The sequence below is a fragment of the Hordeum vulgare genome, chromosome 2H (genome assembly GCF_904849725.1).
Source record: "Hordeum vulgare subsp. vulgare chromosome 2H, MorexV3_pseudomolecules_assembly, whole genome shotgun sequence".
Taxonomy (NCBI): Eukaryota; Viridiplantae; Streptophyta; class Magnoliopsida; order Poales; family Poaceae; genus Hordeum; species Hordeum vulgare.
In genome coordinates, this window is record NC_058519.1 from 236,079,430 (window position 1) to 236,104,454 (window position 25,025).

At 47.2% G+C, this 25,025-nt stretch overlaps 1 protein-coding gene and 1 pseudogene across 2 annotated transcripts; one reads left to right on the top strand and one right to left on the bottom strand.

Moving 5' to 3' along the window:
• The first annotated feature begins 620 nt into the window (after window positions 1-620).
• Window positions 621-19,974, top strand: LOC123425964 (receptor-like protein 4). 2 transcript variants are annotated; one of them, XM_045109743.1, is made up of 9 exons: window positions 621-852; window positions 1,625-2,683; window positions 4,587-4,734; window positions 17,246-17,317; window positions 18,329-18,400; window positions 18,474-18,545; window positions 18,633-18,710; window positions 19,264-19,448; window positions 19,548-19,974. In XM_045109743.1, the coding sequence occupies exons 1-9, from the start codon at window positions 750-752 to the stop codon at window positions 19,673-19,675; spliced, it is 1,917 nt and encodes a 638-aa protein (XP_044965678.1). In that variant the 5' UTR covers window positions 621-749; the 3' UTR covers window positions 19,676-19,974. The 2 variants fall into 2 exon arrangements, with proteins under 2 accessions (XP_044965678.1, XP_044965679.1); XM_045109744.1 differs by having other exon boundaries at window positions 19,520-19,668.
• Window positions 19,896-21,979, bottom strand: LOC123425965 (annotated as a pseudogene).
• Between the last annotated feature and the right edge of the window lie 3,046 nt (window positions 21,980-25,025).

The window sequence follows — 25,025 nt, forward strand, 5'->3', positions numbered from 1 at the left end:
TTTAAACTACTCTCACTATGAGCTCTTGGAACATCCCGTGCGAGTGCGGCGGAGGGCTGAAAGGGTGACCCGTTTTGTTGCCTCCTATCATGCCATTCGACGTGCCAAAACGCATGATGATCTTCAGAAGGATCTCATTGAGGAATGGTGGGCATGGAATGGCCGACAAAGAGCATCATGATTTGTGCGCTCGTTGTTGTATTGTTAAATTATTTATTGTATTGTTGAACTATTTGTCATATTGAAAGATAAACCATTTATTTAAATTGCGAAATTGAATTATTTTTGTTGATTTATTTTATTTGTGTTTGATCTTTTTACTTGTTTTTAAAACGCATATGTTGTTTGTACGAAATCGCGCGCTGCATTTTAACGCACGTGCTAGAGCCACACGCGCGTTAAAGTTTAACGCTACCGTTAGAGCCATCGCTTCCCACCGCGTCAAAACAGTCGATCGACGCGTTGCAAACGCATTTTTAACGCGCCGTGCGTTGAGCGAAGATGCTCTTAGCTTTCAACTTTTTCACAACAATTTTTCTACAACAGTTTTTTAGAACTTTTCCGCAACAATTTTTCTACAACAGATTTTTTAGAATGTGCAGCTCAACCAAACCCAGGCTTATTCTGATTTCTCAGTCCTTCTGCGGAAGAAGAAAAAGCAAAATATATAGTATCTCGGACAGGACTGGCGTACCAAAGCAAAGGAGAAAAGGCTCGTCTTTGAGAGGGAGGGGCGAGAGGGAGGCGCGATGCAGAAGAGATCTCTTGGCGTGGTGCAGCTCTGGCCGCTGCTGCTGGCTATCTCTGCATCGTCGGCTCTTTTTGGCGTTCTCGCGGCCGACCTCACCAAAGGTAAGCTTTCTTGCTTCCTCTTTGCTTTTCCCCAAAATTTGTTATTTCCCTGCTCAATCCTGCTAAATGTAGCATACTGTGAGGTGAGTCTCGCCATGTTTTTGCATTTATTTATGCGACTGGTATTTGCATTCTTACCCAAATCAAGCATCCTTCCAGATTGAGCAATTTCATGCCTACTTTGCCCTCTTGCTTTCTACGCTTTGCTGATGTAATAAGAGGTGGATCTTCCCCAAATCGATAGATTACGTGCCGTCATTTTTTACCGTTGGCGAAAATTAGTCGTCTGGTTTCAGGCTAGCGAATTTCTTGGAATACCATTCCGTTTCCAGATTTGCTTGGAGAGAACTTCTCCTTCCTCGCATTTAGGGCTATTGACGCTGTGACGTTTGACGGAATGGGGACTCATTTTCAGAAATTTTGGACACCCCCCACTCCCCACCCACTAGTTCTATCCATTTGCTCATGTAATCATATAGATAGCGTCCTTAACCCTCGAAAGTAATCCCGCTCATATGTGCAATTTGGTTCGCTAAATATGCCATTTAAGATAAATCTGCTCAAGCTAGGAAGGAGGCAAGTGAAATTTAAGCAGGAGGAAACGAAAGCAGACGTCCAAGCTTTAATTTATTTATCTATTATATTGTACTTTCACGATTCAGTGAACCTCTTGCACCTTCGGTACAACTCAATTGGTTTTACAGTACTTGCTTACTTGATGCTTCTCATCATTGCTATTCATTTGTAGCACTAAATGCTTGTTTGTTTTCAGAACCGTTTACCATCCGCATAAGCTGTGGGAGTTTTGACGATGTCCACACAGCACCTACCAACACGTTGTGGTACCGAGATTTTGGTTATACTGGTGGCAGGTTTGCAAATGCCACTCGCCCGAGCTTTATCGTACCCCCACTGAAAACTCTTCGATATTTCCCTCTGTCTGATGGCCCTGAAAATTGTTACTACATCAACAATGTTCCCCACGGGCACTACCAAGTTAGGCTTTTCTTTGCCCTTGTGGCTGATCCTAATCTTGACAGTGAGCCAATATTTGATGTTTCTGTTGAGGGCACTCTATTCAGTTCTTTGCTTTCGGGCTGGAGTAGTGATGATGAGAAGACATTTGCGGAAGCCCTGGTTTTTGTTCAAGACTCAAGCTTATCGATTTGTTTCCACAGCACCGGTCACGGTGATCCATCGATTCTTTCTATCGAAGTTCTCCAAATAGATGATAATGCCTATAAGTTTGGTTCCCTTTGGGGAATGGGAACAGTGCTTAGAACTACCAAAAGATTGACATGTGGTTCTGGAAAGCCAGCTTTTGACGAAGACCTAAACGGTATCCACTGGGGTGGTGACAGGTTCTGGTTAGGGTTGAAAACTTTATCATCTAGTTCTGATGATCAACCTATATCAACTGAAAATGTTATAGCAGAGACATTGCTTGCACCAAATTTTTATCCTCAAAGTATGTACCAATCAGCTATTGTGGGCACTGATAGGCAGCCGGCGTTATCCTTTGAAATGGATGTTACTCCGAACAAGAACTATTCTGTATGGCTTCATTTTGCAGAGATTGAGAGCGGAATAACTGCAGAAGATCAAAGGGTGTTTGATGTACTTATCAATGGTGACACTGCTTTCAAGGATATTGATATAATCCGTATGACAGGAGAGCGTTTTACTGCGCTTGTTCTGAATAAGACTGTTGCTGTCAGTGGGACAACGGTAAAAATCACCTTGCAGCCTGTTGAAGGAACACATGCCATTGTTAGTGCGATTGAGGTTTTTGAGATCATTCCAGCTGAAATGAAGACCATAGCTCAAGAAGGTTGGTACTTGACACTCTCCAAATTATCTTCCCTTTATTTCAAGCAATAATAGTTTTATGTTAGTAAATGCCGTTGCTTGGAGACTTTTTCTTATTGGTGAACCATATGAAACAGCCACTTGCAATACTTGCATGACATTCTTGCTATACATGATATGGTTCAGAAGTCATATAAGATATTTTCCATTTCATGGTGTATAATCTGAAAGGATCGATATGGTTGACTGGGGGGGGGGGGGGGGGCTGAATAGGCAACTAACAATTTTAAGCTTTTCTTTAACAAATTACGGTTAGCAACAAATAGGTTGTCTAGATATGCAACTAAGTGGGCAATCTATATGATGCTAGCAACAGTAATAACAAACAAGTAATTAATACAAGTAAAGGTAAGAAGTAACCACAGGTGGAACCAATGAAGACTAGGATATGTTCCCAAAGTTCCTTCCCTTTGAGGGGAAGTACGTCTCCGTTGGAGCGGTGTGGAAGCACAATGCTCCCCAAGATGCCACTGAGGCCACCATATTCTCCTCACGCCCTCACACAATGCGAGATGTCGTGATTCCACTAAATGGTGCCCTTGAAGGCGGTGACCGAACCTTTACAAACAAGGTTGGGGGCAATCTCCACAACTAAATTGGAGTCTCCCAACGAAACCACGAAGCTTCACGATAATGGAATATGACTTCGAGGTGACCTCAACCGTCTAGGGTGCTCAAACACCCAGGATTAACAAGATCCGTGAGGGATTGATGGGGGAAATCAAATTTCTCTTGGTGGAAGTGTAGATCAAAACCCTCTCAAGCAAACCCTAGAGTATCAACAAGTTTTGTTTGCTAGGGAGAGAGATCGGGTGAAAATGAGGCTTGGAGCAACAATGGAGCTTAGGGTTGGGAAAGGTGATCTTCTCAGGGAAGAATAACCCCTTTATATAGTGGGAGGACAAATTCAACCGTTACCCACCTCCTCAGCCCGCACATGAGCGGTACTACCGCTCCAGGGAGCGGTACTACCGATCATAAGGGATAGTACCGCTCCAAGGGGAGCAGTACTGCCGCTTGGGGCAGAGGGCAGCAGTCCACGCGGGAGGCAGAGGCTGGCAGTACCCTAGAGCGGTACTACCGCTGCTAGGAGCGATACTACCGATCATACGAGGTAGTACCGCCTCCTATATCCGCTCAGGACAAGCTGCAAACCTTTCCAGAAGAACAAGGGGATTCTGGCACGGTAGTAACAAGCGGTACTACCGCCCATCACTACCGCTCCAGAAACCGCTCAGTCCGACACGAAAAGTGTCGAGACCCACGGGCAGCGGCACTAGCCAGCGGAACTGGCCAGAGCTCATCTGCCCCAGAGCGGTACTACCGCCGCCAGGACGGTACTACCGATAATAAGAGGTACTACCGCTTGGATCCTTCCAGGCATGGCCGGGGCAAGGTCAGATGCTCCATTGAGGTAGGAAAGGGGGTGCGAGGGAGTGTGTACGTGATGATTCCACCCAAACCTTTCCGATGCGGATCCCCTCTTAATAGTACGACTTTTCCTACGATTCAAGTCCATCGACAAAGAAACGAAGGAGAGAAAACCGTCTTCATATTAATACACCGAGGGGCATGAATCGTCTTGTGCCAAATGATAAAATACCTGAAAGGCTTAGTGCACACGATCAGTCCGCAAATGCATTGTCATCAATCACCAAAACCACTAAGGCAGAAATATGCCCTTACATAATCAATTGATGGTTAACACAATCTACTTTTCAATGAAGATGCTTTTGTTAAACGTGAACAAGTAGGACAACTTTTCTCTGTCTTTATTTTACAGCTATTCAAATGAATATCACCAGAGGCCAGAGTTTAGCAACTAGTTTTCTATATTTGATTCTCTCCTTTGCCGTGCTCTGCAGTGACTGCTCTGCGGACTTTGAAGGGTTCACTTGGTCTTCCTCTTCGATTTGGCTGGAATGGTGACCCCTGCATTCCTCAGCAGCATCCGTGGAGCGGAGTTGATTGCCAGTTTGACGATACCAAAATGCATTGGGTCATTGATGGATTGTATGTTCTCTACCTCATACCACTTGATATCACAAGCATTTGTAGTCTTTTATGATCAGGATGCTAAACTTCCTGTATTGTATTCAGTTTGTTAGTTCTGTATGTGTTAAAATACCTGTGCAATTATCCCTAATCTATGCAAATATCACAGTGATGATATGCGGGGACTATCTGCTTATTTATTGGAGGTTGAAAAATCTCCCTGTTGGTTGGGTTGTTGGTTGGGTTCTCTGTTACTCAAAACTAGACTTGTCCATGTGTAGTCTGACCAGTTTGGCATCAGTTCTATGAGTCCAAAAGTTTGACTCGGCTGCAGCCAAATAGTTTTTGCAAATATATAGGCATAATCTATTATTTAAGATAAAAATAAATTTCATATTACATATAATATAAAATAGGAAATAAAGACTTCTGGGTTTGGATCTGACGTTTACAAGCCATGCATGGCATTATATGCCTGGCCTGGGTCATGAAAACAATACACATGTGTAGGATCTGAAGGATGTCTAGAGGGGGAGGATTAGACTACTTGACGAAATAAAAACTTAACCTTTTCTCAATTATAGTTGTGGACAAGTTTTAACAATTTTCACAAGTCAAGCACACTCTACACATGCAAGTCTAAAAGTATAGTAGCGGAAAGTAAAGACATGCAGATGTAAATAGAGGGTAGTGATAGGAAGATCAAACGCAAAGATTGACACAACGATTTTTGGCGTGGTTCCGATAGGTGGTGCTATCGTACGTCCACGTTGATTGAGACTTCAACCCACAGAGGGTAACGGCCGCACGAGTCCACGGAGGCTCAACCCACGAAGGGTCCACAAAGAAGCAACCTTTTCTATTCCATCACGGCTTACGTCCACGAAGGACTAGCCTCACTCGAGGTAGATCTTCACGAAGTAGACGATCTCCTTGCCCTTACAAACTTCTTGGTTCAACTCCACAACACGAAGTAGGAGGCTCCCAAGCGTCACCTAACCAATCTAGGAAACATCACTCTCCAAAAGGTAATAGATGTGGTAGTACGATGAACTTCTTGCTCTTGTGCTTTAAAAGATAGTCTCCTCAACACTCAATCACTCTCTCACATATTTAGCTTGGGTAGAGGAGATTGATTGGGTGGAAAGCAAGTTGGGGAGGCTAAAATCAAGATTCAAATGGTAGGATTGGAATATCTTGATCTCAACACATGAGTAGGTGGATCTCTCAGAAAAATGGACATGGCAAATGTATATGTGTTCTGAGTGCTTCCTCTACGAATGAGAGGTGGTGGAGGGGTATATATAGGCATCTCCAAAAATCCAACCGTTACAACATTATTGCCCAACTCGGTGAAACCGAAGTGAAACTCGATGGCATCGACTGATGCAAAATGTGGCAACTTTTGTCTTTTTGGTGAGACCGATATATAAATCTCGATGGTATCGATATGGGTGTCCTAGGCAGTTTCCAAATCTCGGTGAGACCGATTTCCAAGACTCGGAAATTTCGATTCTTGAAAATGTCTAACCAGAAAGTTGGTCACTGATTTCGGTTGCACCGAATATAATGTTGGTGGCGCCGAGATGCTAGGGTTTGGCATGGAATCTGTCTGGTCGAAAAACTCGGTAGGGCCGAATGGAATGTTGATGGCACTGAATTTTGGACTTTGTCGATTTTGACAGAATATTTGTGGGAGAATTTCATGAGTATTTTTGGTGGCTATCTCTAAGCACTTGAGTAAGCAGATCATCATAGTCACCTCATCCCCTTCTAATATTAGTGGCTTTCCTATGGACTCAAATGTAATTTCTCACAGAATGTAAAATTTAGAGTCTTCAAGCTTGTTGCCTATAGTTGTTCCTTGCATCTAGGGGTTCTCACAATCCTTAGCCAATGCATCTTTGAACTTTTCTGAAATATAATAGATAGAATCATTAGTTCAATGACACATATGTTGTTATTAATTACCAAAACCACCTTAGGGAGAAGTTGTGCTTTCAACATGTACTTCAAAGATAGTGCATTGGTATGCTTGACATTAGTAAGATTAAAGATGCAATGTCAATTGCCAACCCCACCGTCAATAAAAGCGCTTATAAGACCAACGACCAGAGACAAAGATTGTACCTAGGCGCACTAGTCATCAACTAACAACCCTAGTTTTCCATGAACTAACACAAATGACATCACTTACAAAATTTCCTGTATATTGTGAGAGTTGTGGTAACTGGTAAGCTTAATGGCAGTTGTACAACAACTAGCACCTATTTTTTGTAGAATACTAAATATAAGATGTTTCATCATGTGTTTTGGGAGTCAACAATTTATTGTCCATGTGATATTCCGTTGGGCTTCCTAGTGGAATTCCAGGTCTTTCTTTCTTGAGAAACGCAAAAGCATCACATGACACATGTTGATGCACATCAAAATATCCAGGCTTCAATTGAGAGGTTTGGGGTTTTTGTCATGGGGAAAGTGCTCTCATTATCATGTGAACCCACTTCACTCCAATGTCAGCACGGTGCACGTAGCTCCCACTTGCGCAGGGTACTGGGAAGGATCCGACCACTTCGGGTCTTTTGTATGCAGCCTTTCCCTGCATTTTTACAAGAGGCTGTTTCCAAAACTCGAACCCATGATCTCATGGTCATGAGGCAACAAATGCTGCGCCAATGCTCCCCTTCACTTCACTCCCATAGCGTTTTGAAAATGAGTTTGGTAAAATAACCCTACTTAATCGCATCACTATGCTCTGTCTTGCCTTCCCTTACTCCCTCCTGTCCCCTCCCTCCCTTCTCCACTTACCATGTAGGAAATGTGCAAGGACAAGGCTGTCTTAAACATGATCTCTCCTCATCACTGAAAAGTAATCCACATGAAGCCAAGAAGAAGTTCAAAGCCAATCTCCATTGATGTGATGGCTCATGCTACTACTCCTGTGCCCGACCTTCTCTTCTCCCATGGTGATGCAGTCTGTGGCCGTGATGTTGTTATTGTTGAAAGGCAATAATGGCTGGCATGATCTCGTCGGCAGATGGCTCCTTCTCTACTTCACACCGAGCGTGTATCTTGTTAAAATATGTGCCGAATATTAGGTGTACGAGTTGTGCTACAGTTTGACTTGTAATTAGTGGAGGGTTAGGTGTTTTAGTCGAACATGTGTAAGGCACACATAAGCTGGTAGGCTAGATAGAGATCGCATGAGGGACGGTCCGACACAAAGTGGTAGGGATGGCCGAACCAGCCATGGCGAGTGGTCAGAGACCTATCTTATGGCCTCGGCGGGCTTGTCGTTGACTCTATCATGTGATTTGCTACATGGAGAGGAGTGCCCATAGTCATGCCCCAAATATGTAGCCATGTTGGTGAACCTCATTAATAAGTCTCGGTGTCGTGCTCATGCTTTTGTGATTGCTTGTCTTCGAGAGATTGATGTGCGGCGCAAATTATTCTAACAAGTTGTATCAGAGCAAGTTTTCGATACGGCCGTAAGTTAATCTAGAAGATGAATCGCGTTCAGTGTGAAGACGACATGTGGAAGAAACAATTATTCAAGCTAATGCTGGTCGGTTGGAAGATTTATTCCATGTAAGTCGTCAGGTTGCGGCTGGACTATATCGAGAAAAGAAGCAATCAGAAACAAGAGATTGGAAGGCAGTAGCACGTGCAATGGCGGCGGTGTGTTCTGGATCAATCTCGGCGTGATTAGGTCGGGTCATGTTGAGCAGCGGGAGTCATCATTAGGTTGGGTCACGTGCAGCAGCGGGAGTCATCATGATCTTAGAGTGGACACGCATTGTCGACAACAGGAGTCCTGATTGGTTCCGGCAGTGCAACACAGAAGCAACATGCTACATGGGCCAATGCCTAGCTGGTTCAAGTCCAAGGTACATGGAGGTTCGCGCATGGTGGCTTCAAGATGGCGAGGACATATTTGCCAAGGTGGAGTGTTAAAATGTGTGTCGAATATTAGGTGTACGAGTTCTGCTACAGTTGGACTTGTCATTAGCGGAGGGTTAGGTATTTGAGTCGAACATGTTAAACCCGGGCTTATTATATAAAGGCACGATGGGATAGCCAAATAGACTAGACATAAGTTGATAGGCCCGTGGAACGGGTGGTCGGAGACCTGTCTGATGGCCTAGCTTGTCATGGTGTCATGTGGGGTCAGCCCTATAGGCATAAGGCAGGCTCCACGCGGTCTGGGCCTGCACCGGCCTAAACTATGGCTTAGTTTAATTATAGAAGTTGTGTTAGATTAGGAGTCTGGGTTAGTTGGAAAGGTTTAGTCCGGTAGAAGGTTACCCTGCCAACTCCCAATTAGAGTAGGAGTCTGTAATCTGGTCTTGTAATCAGGCTTTAGATAGCCAGGCTTTGGATCAATAAAAGTAAGCAGAAACAATCTAATCTCTCACCCCTATGCTCCTGTGCCCCGATGTCTCTCCTCATCCCCTTCTCCCGTGTTAGGCCGGTGAGGGATTCACCCTCGGCCTCCCGTCTCTCATGACTACAACCTCCGCTCCAACCCACCAGCCCGTGACAACTTGGTATCAGATTCTTCATCGATCCCGACGGCGATGTCTTCACCACCTCCAACGCCTCCGCCGCCGGCGCCATTGCCGCAAACCCTAGAAGACCTCGCGCTCAAACAACGCGAGGATCATGAGGCCGTGGTCGCCACGCTGAACAGACTCTCTAAGGAGAACCACACCGCGTGGACGGAGCGCGCTGAGGACCGCGCCACCCTCAAATCCATCGCAGACACGCTCAAGACACTCCAGGGGCAGCTCGCCGATACGTCCCAGCAGCAGCGCACGCAGAACCTGGCCCTCGTCCAGCTTGAAGGGAAGGGCACGCCCCAACTAGGCGGCCTCGGACTCCTGCGGCCACCCGAGACGTCCCACGCCGCAGCCTCGGCCGCCGTGTCCGAACCACCCGATCGGCCGCCGCGCCTCCACAAGATCGACTTTCCCATCTATGACGGGGCAGGCGATCCACGACCATGGTTGATGCGCTGCAACCTGTTCTTCCTGGGCCAGCGGACGCAGGAGGCCGATAAAACCTGGCTCGCGTCCTACCACTTCACCGATGTCGCCGCACTATGGTATGGCCACCTCGAGGCAAAGCTGGGCCAGCGGCCATCCTGGACAAAGTTTCAAAAACTGATTGCCAACCACTTCGGACCGCCAACACGCGCCAACCCCTTTGGCGAGCTGATCTCCACCCGCCGCTCCGGCACCGTGGCGGAATATTCCAAGCACTTCCTAGAGAATCTCTCTCGGGTGCGCCCCATTGCCGACGACGATGAGCGGGATATCTTCACCAACAACTTGGGCGAGCCCATGAAAACTCAGGTCGAGATGATGAAACCATCGACTTTGGACGCGACCATGGACTTAGCAATCTCCTTTGAGCACCTCAATACTGTCAACAGCGCCGCGGCCCCCGCTGCATGGCCCAGCCGTCCACTCCGCCCCATGGCCGCACCTAATCTGGCCTTACTACTCCTCTAGCCCCTCGCCCGCGCTCGTCTTCAAAAGACTCACGCCGTTCGAGATGGATGAACGGCGCGCTAAGGGTCTTTACTTCAATTGTTACGAGAAGTTTGCGCGGGGCCATCGCTGCAAACGGTTGTTCTACATTCAGTCCGCCGACACTGAAGACGAGCAGTTTGAGGATTTCCAGGAGGCACAAATCTCCCTCTTGGCTGTCACCGACATTCCCACCAGCAACACAATGCAGGTTACTCTCCGCATAGGGGACCGTGACCTGGTCGCCTTGCTTGATTCGGGCAGCACTCATAACTTAATCCACGAAGAACTGGCCATCGTCGTCGGGCTGCCTTTCTCCTCCAATCGTCGCCTGGGAGTCACGGTCGCTAATGGCGATAAGGTGACCTGCCGGGGACTCCTGCAGCAAGCTGCGATCACCATTGACACGGAGCGTTTCGTTGTGGATCTGCATGCCATGCCATCCCATTGGGCGGGTTCGACATCGTCCTCGGTACACGATTCCTCAAAACTCTTGGGCCAATTCTCTAGGATTTCACGACGCAGTGGATGTCGTTTTGGCACTCGGATCATCGTGTGAAGTGGTCGGGACTTGGCTCCCTCGGACGGCCTGCCAACATACATGCGTGCGAAGGCAAGGACCTCCTGGACAACCTTCTGGCCACGTTTGCCGACGTTTTCGTTGACCCTCAGGGCCTGCTGCCGCAGCGTGCCCATGACCATCATATTCATCTTCTTACCGGGACACCGCCTGTTGCTGTCCGCCCCTACCGCTACCCAACTATTCAGAAGGACGAACTGGAGCGCCAATGTTCAGAGATGCTGGCTCGTGGTCTGATCCTTCCTAGTTCTTCGACATTTTCATCCCCAGTTCTACTCGTCAGAAAGCATGACGGGACTTGGCGTTTCTGTATCGACTACCGTGGTCTCAACCTTTTCACCATCAAGGACAAGTTTCCAATTCCCGTTGTCGATGAACTTCTGGATGAGCTGAAGGGCGCCCGGTTTTTCACCAAACTGGATCTCCGGTCGGGTTACCACCAGGTTCAGATGGCCCCTGAGGATATCCACAAGACGGCGTTCCGCACACATGAGGGCCTTTTTGAGTTTGTGGTGATGGCCTTTGGTTTGACCAATGCTCCCGCGACGTTCCAAGCACTCATGAACGACGTCCTCCGTCCCTACCTTCGCTGGTTTGTGCTTGTGTTCTTCGATGATATCTTGATCTACAGCTCGTCGTGGTTGGATCACCTTCGTCATGTCAAGCTCGTCTTGGAGGCTATGCGCACACATCAGCTGTTTCTCAAGCGTTCCAAGTGTTCTTTTGGGGAGGAAACCATGGCTTATCTGGGACACGTCATCTCTGCTGCAAGAGTTGCCATGGACAGAGACAAGGTTCTCGCCGTGGTAGACTGTCCGGTTCCGCGCAACGTCTGCGCTGTGCGTGGTTTCTTAGGACTGGCAGGATACTACCGCAAGTTCATCCGGGATTTTGGCACCATTGCAGCTCCCCCCACAGCACTCCTCAAAAAAGACGGATTTCTTTGGACGCCTGCAGCAACTACTGCCTTTGAAGCTCTCAAGACAGCTCTTACCACCGCCCCTGTGCTTCAGCTACCGGATTTTGCAGTGTCTTTCATTGTGGAGTGTGATGCCTCTGGATCGGGTTTCGGGGCAGTCCTGCATCAAGGTGGCGGCCCCATTCAACAAAACCATTGCCCTGCGCCATGCTTCACTCGCCGCTTACGAGCGGGAGCTCATTGGCCTGGTGCATGACGTGCGCCACTGGCGGCCCTATCTTTGGGAACGTGCGTTCGTCGTCAAAACTGTCCACTACAGCCATAAGTTTTTGCTGGATCAACGCCTCGCTACCATTCCTCAGCATCATTGGGTGGGCAAGCTGTTGGGGTTCGACTTTACGGTGGAATAAAAACCAGGTCGCCAAAACATCGTCGCCGATGCTCTTTCTCGCCGTGATGCTCTTGCTGGCCAGGCACTCGCCATAACCGGGCCTACTTTTGATCTGTTCGAAGCTCTTCGTCAGGCTGCTCACATGGACCTGACACTCGTCGCATTCCGGGAACAACTCGAATCTGGTGAGTTGGGCCAGCCTTGGGCCCTCGTGGATGGTGTTATTACCATCCAACAGCGGGCTTATGTGCCACCCGCGTCGCCACTGGTCGGGGAGGTCCAGGCTGCAGCCCACGATGCAGGCCATGAAGGTATCCAGAAGTCGCTTCATCGTCTTTGCCGGGATTTCCATCTGCCGCAAGCAAGGGCAGCACTTCAGCAGTATATTCGTGCTTGTCAGGTTTGTCAACGCAACAAGACGGAGCAGCTTCATCCAGCCGGCTTGTTGCAGCCCTTGACAGTTTCATCTCGTGTCTGGGAAGACATCTCCATGGATTTCATTGAGGCACTTCCTAAGGTGGGCGGCAAGAGTGTGATCCTAACCGTCGTGGACCGTTTCTCCAAGTATGCACATTTCATTCCCTTGGCGCATCCGTACACTGTTGAGTCTGTTGCTAAAGCCTTCTTCTCCAACATTGTCCAACTTCATGGGTTTCCAACATCCATCGTTTCGGACGGGGATCTGGTTTTCACTTCGGGCTTTTGGAAGGCTCTGTTTGCCGCCGTAGGGACGCGCTTGCACATGAGTTCGGCCTTCCATCCACAGTTTGATGGACAATCGGGAGCCGTGAATCGCGTCATCACTATGTACCTGCGTTGCATAACTGGGGATCGCAGCCCACGACAGTGGCTACAATGGTTACCTTGGGCGGAGTACTGCTACAACACTTCGTACCATTCAACATTGAAGGATACTCCTTTCAGCGTGGTTTATGGACGGGATCCCCCCTCACTCCGGGACTATACGCTGGGCGAAATTCGCAATCAGGCGGTGGAAGCAATCAGGCGGCGGAACGGCAGCTCGTTGACCGCGATCAGTTCTTACTCGACATCCGTGAGCGTCTCCTTCAGGCAGCACAACAGTACAAGCATTACTATGATGATAAGCATCGGGCCCTTTCTTTTGATATTGGAGAGTGGGTTTGGCTACGTCTTCAGCACCGGCCGTCTGCATTCCTTGGAGTAGGCGCTAAAGGGAAGTTGGCTCCCAAATATTATGGGCCTTTCAAAGTCCTCGATAAAATTGATACGGTTGCTTACCGTTTGGAGCTGCCCCCACGCGCCCGCATTCACAATGTCTTCCATGTCGGGGTCCTGAAGAAATACCATGGTGAGCCTCCGGAAGTTCCGCCGATGCTTCCCCCGTTGCTTCAAGGTCGAGTACATCCAACTCCCGTCCAAGCATTGCGTGCTCGTATTGCTCGCGGCGCTCAACAGGTACTCATTCAATGGGAGGGCCAGCCGACGTCTGCTGCTTCATGGGAGGATGTCACAACCTTCCGTGATCGTTATCCAGGTTTCCAGCTCGAGGACGAGTTGTTTCAGAATGGAGGGGGAGATGTCATGTGTGGTCAGCCCTATAGGCGCAAGGCAGGCTCCACGCGGTCTGGGCCTGCACCGGCCTAAACTATGGCTTAGTTTAATTATAGAAGTTGTGTTAGATTAGGAGTCTGGGTTAGTTGGAAAGGTTTAGTCCGGTACAAGGTTACCCTGCCAACTCCCAGTTAGAGTAGGAGTCTGTAATCTGGTCTTGTAATCAGGCTTTAGATAGCCAGCCTTTGGATCAATAAAATTAAGCAGAAACAATCTAATCTCTCACCCCTATGCTCCTGCGCCCCGACTTCTCTCCTCATCCCCTTCTCCCGCGATAGGCCGGCGAGGGATTCGCCCTCGGCCTCCCATCTCTCACGACTACAACCTCCGCTCCAACCCACCAGCCCGTGACACATGGGCTGTATAATGTGATTTGGTACATGGGGAGGAGCGCCCACAGTAGAGCTGGGCATGGGCAGCCCAGCCTGAACCCGTCTCTATGCCCGGGCAAGGCTCGGGCTTGAATTTTTGGCCCGGCGTGTACTTTGGGCCGGGCTCGGGCTTGGGAAATTAGGTAGTTTACATGGAGGCCCGACCCGGCCCGGCCTGAAACTGCTCCTTTTAGTTCCTTCCGTGGGGGGGGGGGGCTCGGGCCTACTTTTTGGTTTTTTTGCTCGGGCTCGGGCCTAGACTTTGCTTGTCGGGCTTTTACAAGCCCGGCTGAAACCCGGTCTGGCCCAAGGAATGCCCAGGTTTAGCCCATAGTCATGCCCCGGAGATGTAGCCATGTTGGTGAACCTCATTAACAAATTTCGGTGTCGTTTTCCTGCTTATGTGATTGCTTGTCCTCGACGGATTGATGCATGACTTAAATTATTCTAACATATATTGGGATCACTTATGCAAATGCTGCAAAACATATCATAGAGATGGCAAACTATGGCACACACCGTGAGCGCGGGTGTAATGCCGCATCATAGCTACCGGTTCTGGGCCACTACGCCTGGTGGGATCTAGATCGGCTCCAGGCCAACACTAGTCTTTCATGTGCACTTTGTCCTCACACGTGCGCAACCGGGATCAACTTCCTTGGGATCAACTTCCTTGTCGGTCACCATCCTCAAATCGCTCAAAGCCAAGCACGCTTAACTTTGATGTTTCTTGCGAATGGACTACCGGAAAGAAGGAATTCCTTGAGTCTATCATTGTTGTTAAGCCAGGATGTCACATACGCCCCCACTCAAAGGAACCGACGTCCTTATCGGCCCACCAGGAATGTTCCCTTTTAGCACACGTCTATGCGTGCAAGTGCCAACATCCACATGTGACCATGCCGTGTGCCAAAACTGGCCACACGCGCCATGTACATGTCACTGACCCGCACATGCCCGTGTAACCGTGAGGATCGACTATGATACCATTTATAACGCCCCGACCATAGCCATCGGTTCCAGGCCATTATGTTCGGTGGGATTTAGACTGGCCTCACACATCAACGCTAGTCTTTCCTGTGCACTTTGTCCTCACCCTTGCGCATCCGGGATCAACTTCCTAGTATGCTTAACTTTGAGGTTCGTTGCGAATGGGCTACCAGAAAAGAAGGAATTCCTTGTTGATATCAGTAGTCACAGCGGGTCTCGGCTTACTCAGATGTCACAGCGGGCCTCAACTTACTATGAGGTGCCTATTGAAATTTGAGCATTCTATCATTCCTATTAAGCCATGGTGTCACAACGGGCCTCAACTTACTCGGATGTCTTGATACGCACTGACAACAGACAACAGGGGTGAACCTACATAGTGTTGAGTGGGTGCCCAGGCCCCCGCTCCATCTTTGAAATTCAATAGGAATTGCTTGTATCCTAAAAGTTTTATTTTTGAAATTCTTTAAATTTGTACAATAAATGCCCCGCCCCACAAAATTTCTAGATCCGCCTTGCCTGACAAGCTTTAGTGCTGAATCCGCATCCTGGGAAACCTTGTGCTGGCCACTGTATACCTTGTGCAGATGGTGGACACTCTCATCCTCGGATGAGCCCTTCTGGAGCAGCGGGGATGTCGTCAGTAAGAAAATCATTCTCATAGTGGAGGAGCCCTCGTAACCCCGACACCGCGCATTATACACTAGTCTATGGCTTTACGCTTGCTGGCAACATTTCACGGAGCACCGAGGTCATGTCCTCTACTACTCTACACATAACACCTCACAGTAATGTGCTCCAGCCGACCAATTCAAGATGTGCTACATGCTTGGTAGGGATAAGCTCCTTTGTGTGCTGTTAATATACAATGGCCGTTACAGAACAGAGCTTCATCACAGGTTGGAGTTTTCTAAATTGGGGAGGTACTAAAGGTTGAAGAAGAGCCTTAGATGTGCATCCCACAGACCCAAAGGGTAGTGGGGAAAGAGAGTGAGGTAGAGGAGATTTACAAGGAGTGCAGATGGAGCATAACAGTGTGATTAGTGGTGGTATTTTAAGGGTGTGTTTGGTTCAAGAACGAAGCGGAATGGAATGTCATGGTTCCATTCCACGGGAATGGGTCGGTTCCATTCCTATGTTTGGTTATGAGATTTAGCTGGAATGGAATGGTCCTGTTGTGTGTTTGTTTGAGAGTTGGGAATGGAATGATTTTCACCAACACTATGAACAATTTTACTCTTTGTACTTTCAGCAACAGAGTAATCAAATACTGATAAACATTTGAATTTTATTTCCAAGGCCAACAATTTATAAATACACTTAAGCATATACAAACATAAATTCACACTATTTTCTACATGACACATATATAGGTAAAAAATCATTACCCAGCAATCCAACATACGCATCAAACAAAAATCATGAGAAATTAGATGCTGCTACTATATATACTAATTAGATGCTCCGTGGTTGCAAGCATAATCGATTCCCCGCAAGACGCTGCTGCTAAGGAGTGCCACCAAAAATCCAGCCGCTGCCTGTAGGAACGCGTCGTCGTTGCTACCGAGGAGCGCTACACAGGGAGACGAGGGATGCGCCCGGGATGGCCAGATCAGGGACCGGAGGTGGAGCAGCGCTGCAGATCAAGAAAAGGAGTTCGCCAGCGGCGAGGGAAGGAATCGGGGCGGGGCGGGGCAGCTCAGATCGAGCGAGAGAGAGAGGCGAGGGGGAGGCGGCGGGCCAGGAGGAGTGGGAGTGCGAGGAGAGAGCCGGTTCCGCGTTGTCCGCTCGTTTTGGAGGTCTCACCTGGTTCCGGATCTGGGACGAATATTCGGTTTATGGGAACGAGGTAGTGATCCTTCCATCTGTTAACTGAACACCGGAACGAGGCTCAGGGACGGGTCGGACCCGTGACATTCCGGTCCGTTCCAGCAACTAAACACACCCTAAGAGTGCTCTGAGAGTGAAGTGGATTTAAACTTTAAAATGGCTTTGTGAGAGCAGTTTTCCCTCCAATTATTTGTTGTGTTACCTTGTTTTAAGGCCTTAACAGCACCTTTTGTGCTCTTATATTCAATATTATTTCATTAATTTCCATTAATGTTGAATTATTTTTACTGCAAGTATTTAAACTACTCCTTGAACATGCAGAGGTCTTGATAACCAAGGCTTGAGAGGAGTTATTCCTAGTGATGTATCTAAGCTACAACACCTGCAAAGCATGTAAGTTTGTTTCACAACCCCAATATTAATGCATGAGTGCATGATCATTTTAATTTCTTAATATGAATCGAAGTGTCATGGCTACTGTTATGCTTTGCTATATCTTGTAGTACTGAACACCCGTAACACCATTAGCTATAGTTACTGTTGATGGATGCAGTTTCATAAACCCGTGCAACCAAGGTTTTTGAGTTGCCGAGTCAAGTCGAGTCACCATGCCTCCGGTTCAGCGATTAGCCGGACCTAGTCGGTGATTAGTCGCTATCCTGCACCTTCTCAGTGATTAGTCGGCATCTAGTCGGTGATTAGTCCATGACTCAAAAGCCTTGTGTGCAACATGAAGGATCATTGGAAATGGACTGAAGTATCTAGAAACAACTTTGTAGTTGTTCAATCAGATACAAAAGGGCTGTTCAAAGATCTGATTGCCTGGGTTCCATGCCTGATCCACAGAAATCAGCTATGTTGGAACAATTGCAACCATTTATTTGAGTAATACAAGCCTTGTTCCCCGCAAACAAGAAGTATAGTCTTCTGAATTACATGTTGCTATTTTTGAGCTGGTGGCAACTACTCCATAGATGAATTTTGCATAATTTTTTTGAGCTGGGGTCAACTACTCAATATACGGAGTGTGTTTGAATTTTGCATAATTTTTTTAACAACTGAATTCCGCCTCATAAAAAAAAACTATAAAATGAATCTTTGGGACAATTCTCGAGTGACATATGCTGAAAGTCAAAGTAGTCCAAGCTTTGCATTACATGAATCGTGCAGAATTCATACTCGAAAGTCCCAATACTGCAAACAAGCCAATTTCCATTGGCAGAATTAAATGGACCTATGGACGTGATTGAGTAATCAGGAGCAAATCAATATTGAATGATCCTAAATTAGAGGATATTAATTGACGAAATCTAAATGAAACTACCTGCATTTCTTACTGTATTAAGAAAGTACTGGCACTATGATTTAGGCCTGACAAAGATAAACTTTCATTTGGTCAAACAGAAACTTCAGCGGTAATAGTATTAAGGGCAATATTCCATTCTCTTTGGGTACCATCCCAGGGCTACGAGTACTGTAAGTCTCTGTAACACCAGTATTGGCAGTTCCAGTTTCTCCTTTAATCCTTAGTTTGTAATCATATTTGTAGAGATCTGTCATTCAATGAACTCAATGGTTCTATTCCGGAGAGCCTAGGCCAACTGACATCTTTACAGACACTGTGAGGACATTAACTGCACTTTTTTTCTGTCTGGGACTTACTTCGTGCTTCTTCTCCGTTAACTAGAAAAACTTTCCCTTAATGCAGGAACCTGAATGGCAATGATCTTTCAGGAAGGGTTCCAGCCAGCCTGGGAGGAAGACCTTTACACAGAGTTAGATTCAAGTAAGAACCCACGGCATTTGTTACTATGTAGTTTGCATTCTGAGTTACTCCTTTCTTTTGGATCTCGGCCTCCATGGAGGCCAAATTTTCGAAAAGTTCAAAATTCGTAAATTTTGCTTTCAAAAAACCCTGAAAATATTCATACAAGTAAACAAGGATGTGAGGTATATGTGCGTAAAATTTCATTGTGAAATACGTTGAAATGCAACCTGTAGAAAAAAGACTAATTCATGGTCTAGGAGGATGAATAGTATCATGTGTCAAAAAGCCCCAGTTTTTTTTTTTTTGCACAGCCGTCATTACAATGTATTTCGTACTGAAAATTTACACACTTGTGAATTATGTCTTCATCTATCTCTGTATTTTTTTCAGATTTTTTTTGAAATGTAAAAATATGAATTTTCATGAATTTTGAATTTTGCATTTGGAGGCCTTCATGGAGCTCGGCCTCCAAAAGCAATTTCCGCATAAACCTCAATCTAGATAGACATTTGAGTTCCTGTTTGTCTTAATATTACTTGAATGTTAAGCTTACAAACTGTTGAAATGACAGCTTTACGGACAATGCTAGGCTGTGTGGAATTCCTGGTTTACGTGAGTGTGGCCCTCATTTATCTGTAGCTGCAAAAATCGGCATGGCTTTCGGGGTACTTGTAGCTTTTCTGTTTCTAGTTGTATTTTCGGCATGCTGGTGGAAAAGGAGGCAAAACATTATCCGTGGTCAGAAATTAGCTGCAGGTAAGAAGCTGTAATAAACCATTTAAATCTGAATGCAGAGTGTACAAATTTGTTTGATATGAATGGACTAGGTATTTTTCTTCTTCTTCTGTTTTGCAGCAAGGGAAGCTCCCTATGCTAAATCAAGGACCCAGTTTACACGGGATGTGCAAATGGGCAAGCACCACCGCCCGCATGAAAGCCCACGGGGTGGCAACAATGAAAGCTCGCCACATTTGCTTTCCTAGTTGCCGCGAATGGTAACGCTATTTCGATTGTGCATTCTCTCCGGTATGCTCAGTTAATGCTGGTGTCAGCTTGAGTTGTAAAACAATTATACATACTAGGTCAGGATGGTGTATATACTCCCTTTTTACCTCCAAATGTTCAGTCAGGGAGTATTGTGAACTGAGAAATGATCCGGATCATCATATTCGTAGCTGATAGAACAATTCTATGCTAGCTTCATTATCTTCTGTTACGTATGCAGAACCAAAACTGTAAACAAACATTACCCCTCAGTAGCATAAGTCTATTGCATGCCTTACATAACACACATCCATTGTAATGATCTGTGGATCTCACCAGGACGTTGCTTATTTTCATAGCTCAGAGGAAGCAACATTCCAATCACAGAAAGCAGCCAATAGGCATTGGCCACTGCAAATCACCGTGCCATGCCTGGGATGTTAACCCACTCCAGGTGCAGGATGATCTCACCGGTGTCGGTGTTCCTCAGCTTCAGGACAATGTTCTGAGAGACCTTGCCCTCTTTCCATGTGATGTGGCTCTTGGACCTCTTGGTGGAGAAGCAGTTGTCCTTGTCAGGGTGGATCGTCTTCATAACCGTGTCGTCAGGGACATCAGTGAGGTCCTTCCTGGCGATCTCGACGAAGTCGAGGATGTAGAACTCTGCATCGCCCATGCTGTCATCCTTGGTGAAAGTATCATGGTCAAAGACTTCCTATAATGAAAGTGAAATCCCAAAGGTTGGTTTCAGATAGGAAATGTTCATCCCTGAAATCCTGTTTGGGGTGGAGATGCTGATGAAACTTACAATCTTAACGGGGAGTGTCCAGTTTGTGACGGACAAGGTGAGTTCCTCGTTCCATTCCGGGTTGGTGGATTTATATTTGATACTGGACTTTACTTTCTACACATGGTTACGTTACATGTCAGTTTTAGTTTTAGCTTTAGCACTGGATCGGCCTAGTGATGAATTCAGGCTGGAGGAGAGGAAAGAAACGGTACATGCTGTCCGAGGCGGATGACGAAGGTAGGGGTCGATGCTTGTGGCTGAGGGGGTCGCGATGGCCAGGTTCACCCCGCGGACCACCTTCACCTTGAGCAGCCCAAGCAGGCGCTCCATGGATGGATGGATCGATCTTCTTCTTCCCCGGGTCGATCTGATCGTCGTGGATGTTACTTACTCTACGCGAGTGGAGGGGAGTAGTTAAAATTAGCGGCATGGGAAGTAGAGGCCTGACGACAAGGCCGGGCAGCGGCGTTCCATCCAACAACGCTATAATAATAATAATAATAATAATAATAATCCCATATCCCTTTAGGCTTCGTTCGGTTACGCCCACCTCTGCTGGGGTCGAAGCCGAAACCCGGTCAAACCTCGTGATTTTGCCCCGGCTTTTGCCCCGGCTGGGGTTAAATCCGTGTGAGCCCGTTAAATGTCTTCGGTTAAACCTGACAAGGGTTACATCCCGTCCGGTCCCCCGTCCGGTCCCTTCGAAGACCGTGGGGTTTCAACGGGAAATAAACCCCCACCTCTCCTCCTGTGGAATCAACCTCCGCCTTTCTTCCCGAAAAACGCTCCTCTCCTCTCGCGAACCCTAGGCGACATCGACGGTGACGAAGATGGCAGCTATAGGGACGGAGGGCACGACATCGGCAAGAACAAAGAAGCATCGGTCTTCCGCAAAGGTTCTCCCTTTGTCCTCCATGAATCGACCAGAGGTACGTACTTCGCGTAGCGCCGCCGCCACCTCTTGCTGGAGGGGACGAGCGCCAATGACCCGTCGGTGCCGCCCTGCCTCATCTCTAGATTGGCCTTCATCCTTGTCTCCCTCTCACACACATCCTGTCTATCGGCCTGATCTGCGCAGAGCTGCCGCCAACTACGTTTCTCGGCCAGATACGTGCAGAGCAGAGCTCTCCTTGGATCCAGAAGGGAAGAGAGCAGACCAAGAGGAGGGGAGGAGATGGCTAAGGCGAGGAGGTGAGGGCAGGAGCTCGACATGGGAGAAGCTCGACCGGCCGTGCAAGGCCACCGACCACACGGATGTAATAATGTCACCTTGTTGTCCCTGTTGCCGCTTCGGTGATTTTGGGACCGATTTTATACCTATGAAACTCTGTTATATTTCCTATGTCATTGCAGAGAGAATAGAATCCTAGATGGTTAGGTCTTGTCTTTTTCTATGTGCTAACCAGGCAACATGGTGATATCACATAGATAATCTGTTGATTACAAAAACATGATGACCCAACAATCTAGTAATACCATGTGTTGATAAGTGATTGTCATATATACCAATGTACTCCTGTGTATTACTATTAATTACTTTTGCATGGACATTTGTTCGGACACCTTGCACTATTACTCCTGTAGTAGTAATAAATAGTGGCCTTTTTCTTTTTTAGTCATAAAATGGACGATTGCATTAGGAAGAGGGGGGAGGAGGATGACAAAATGATGCTATTTGTTTTCCCTGCACTACATTTGATGGAGACCCGTGGCGTTGCTAGTAGGGAGTCGAGGATTCTGCGTCATACGTCGTTGCTAACACGTGAGATGTTTGTTAATGAGTTACTCCAAGGACGCATCAAAAACTGCCTGGTAGCATTTAGGATGGAGCCTCATATTTTCAGATCTTTGGTTGGTTATCTTCGACGTGAGAATTTGGTGTGCGACACTAGAATTAAAGTCGAAGAGAAACTAGCATTGTTTCTGTGGATGTTACCCCACAATTCTTCCTTCGAAGACCTTCAAGTTCGTTTTGGTCACAACGGTGATACTTTTCATTGGCACATGAAGAATTTCTTCAATGTCATTCCTACTCTATCTAAGCATTTCTTGAAGCCTCCAAATCCTGATCAAATACATCCGAAGATTCAATCGAGCACGAGATTCTATCCTTATTTTCAGGTTTTTGCTTCGTTAACTTCCATCCACATCGTCCATCGAGATCTCACTCTTCATATTTTAGATGCTAACTTGTACTATTTTGTTGGAGAACTGCATCGGGGCCATTGATGGGACGCATGTTCCCATAACAATTTGAGGACAAAAGGCCGCACCGTTCAGAATAGGAAAGGGACCCTAAGCCGTAATGTTATGGCCGCGTGTGGCTTTGACTTAAACTTCACCTTCATTTTGTTGGAATTATGCCCTAGAGGCAATGATAAATAAGTTATTATTATAATTCCTGTATCAATATAATCGTTTATTATCCATTGTATAATTATATTGAATGAAGTCTTAGATACATGTGTGGATACATAGACAAAACACTGTCCCTAGCAAGCCTCTAGTTGGCTAGCCAGTTGATCAAGGATAGTCAAGGTCTTCTGACTATGTGCAAGGTGTTGTTGCTTAATAACTGGATCACATCATTGGGTGAATCATGTGATGGACTAGACCCCAAACTAATAAACGTAGCATGTTGATCGTGTCATTTTGTTGCTACTGTTTTCTGCGTGTCAAGTATTTATTCCTATGACCATGAGATCATATAACTCACTGGCACCGGAGAAATGCCTTGTGTGTATCAAACGTCACAACGTAACTGGATGACTATAAAGATGCTCTACAGGTATCTCCGAAGGTGCCCGTTGAGTTAGTATGGATCAAGACTAGGATTTGTCACTCCGTGTGACGGAGAGGTATCTCGGGGCCCACTCGGTAATACAACATCACACACAAGCCTTGCAAGCAATGTGACTTAGTGTAAGTCACGGGATCTTGTATTACAGAACGAGTAAAGAGACTTGCCGGTAAACGAGGTTGAAATAGGTATGCGGATACTGACGATCGAATCTCGGGCAAGTAACATACCGAAGGACAAAGGGAATGACATACGGGATTATATGAATCCTTGGCACTTAGGTTCAATCGATAAGATCTTCGTAGAATATGTAGGATCCAATATGGGCATCCAGGTCCCGCTGTTGGATATTGACCGAGGAGTCCCTCGGGTCATGTCTACATAGTTCTCGAACCCGTAGGGTGTGCACACTTAAGGTTCGGCGATGTTTTATGCGTATTTGAGTTATATGGTTGGTTACCGAATGTTGTTCGGAGTCCCGAATGAGATCACGGATGTCACGAGGGTTTCCAGAATGGTCCGGAGACGAAGATTGATATATAGGTTTGTCTCATTTGATTACCGGAAAGTTTTCGGGCATTACCGGGAGTGACGAATGGGTTCCGGGTGTTCACCGGGCGGGGGGGGGGGGGGGGGGGGGGTGGGGGTGCAGCCCACCCGGGGGAAGCCCATAGGCCTTAGGGGTGCCGCACCAGCCCTTAGTGGGCTGGTGGGACAGCCCAAGAGGCTCTATGCGAGGAGAAGAAAAAAATCAAAGGGAGAAGGAAAAAAAGGGGGAAGTGGGAAGGTAGAGAAGGACTCCACCTTCCAATCCTAGTTGGACTAGGATTGGAGGAGGACTCCTCCTCCCCCCATCGGCCGACCCCTTGAGGCTCCCTTGAGCCTCAAGGCACGTCCCTCCCCCTCCCTCCTATATATACTGAGGTATTAGGGCTGATTTGACACAACTTTGCCACGGCAGCCCGACCACATACCTCCATGGTTTTTTCCTCTAGATCGTATTTCTGTGAAGCTCGGGCGGAGCCCTGCTGAGATAGATCATCACCAACCTCCGGAGCACCGTCACGCTGCCGGAGAACTCATCTACCTCTCTGTCTCTCTTGCTGGATCAAGAGGCCGAGATCATCGTCGAGCTGTACGTGTGCTGAACGCGGAGGTGCCGTTCGTTCGGCACTAGATCGGAGCGGATCGTGGGACGGATCGCGGGACGGTTCGCGGGGCGGTTCGCGGGGCGGATCGAGGGACGTGAGGACGTTCCACTACATCAACCGCGTTTCTCAACGCTTCCTGCTGTGCGATCTACAAGGGTATGTAGATCCAAATTCCCTCTCGTAGATGGACATCACCATGATAGGTCTTCGTGCGCGTAGGAAATTTTTTGTTTCCCATGCGACGTTCCCCAAGAATGGCATCATGATCTAGGTTCATGCGTAGATGTCATCTCGAGTAGAACACAAAAGTTTTTGTGGGCGGTGACGTGCGATTTTCTGCCCTCCTTAGTCTTTTCTTGATTCCGCGGTATTGTTGGATCGAAGCGGCTCAGACCGACATTACTCGTACGCTTACGAGAGACTGGTTTCATCGCTACGAGCAACCCCGCTGCTCAAAGATGACTGGCGAGTGTCGGTTTCTCCAACTTTAGTTGAATCGAATTTGACCGAGGAGGTCCTTGGAGAGAGGTTAAATAGCAATTCATACATCTCCGTTGTGGTGTTTGCGTAAGTAAGATGCGATCCTACTAGATACCCATGGTCAACAC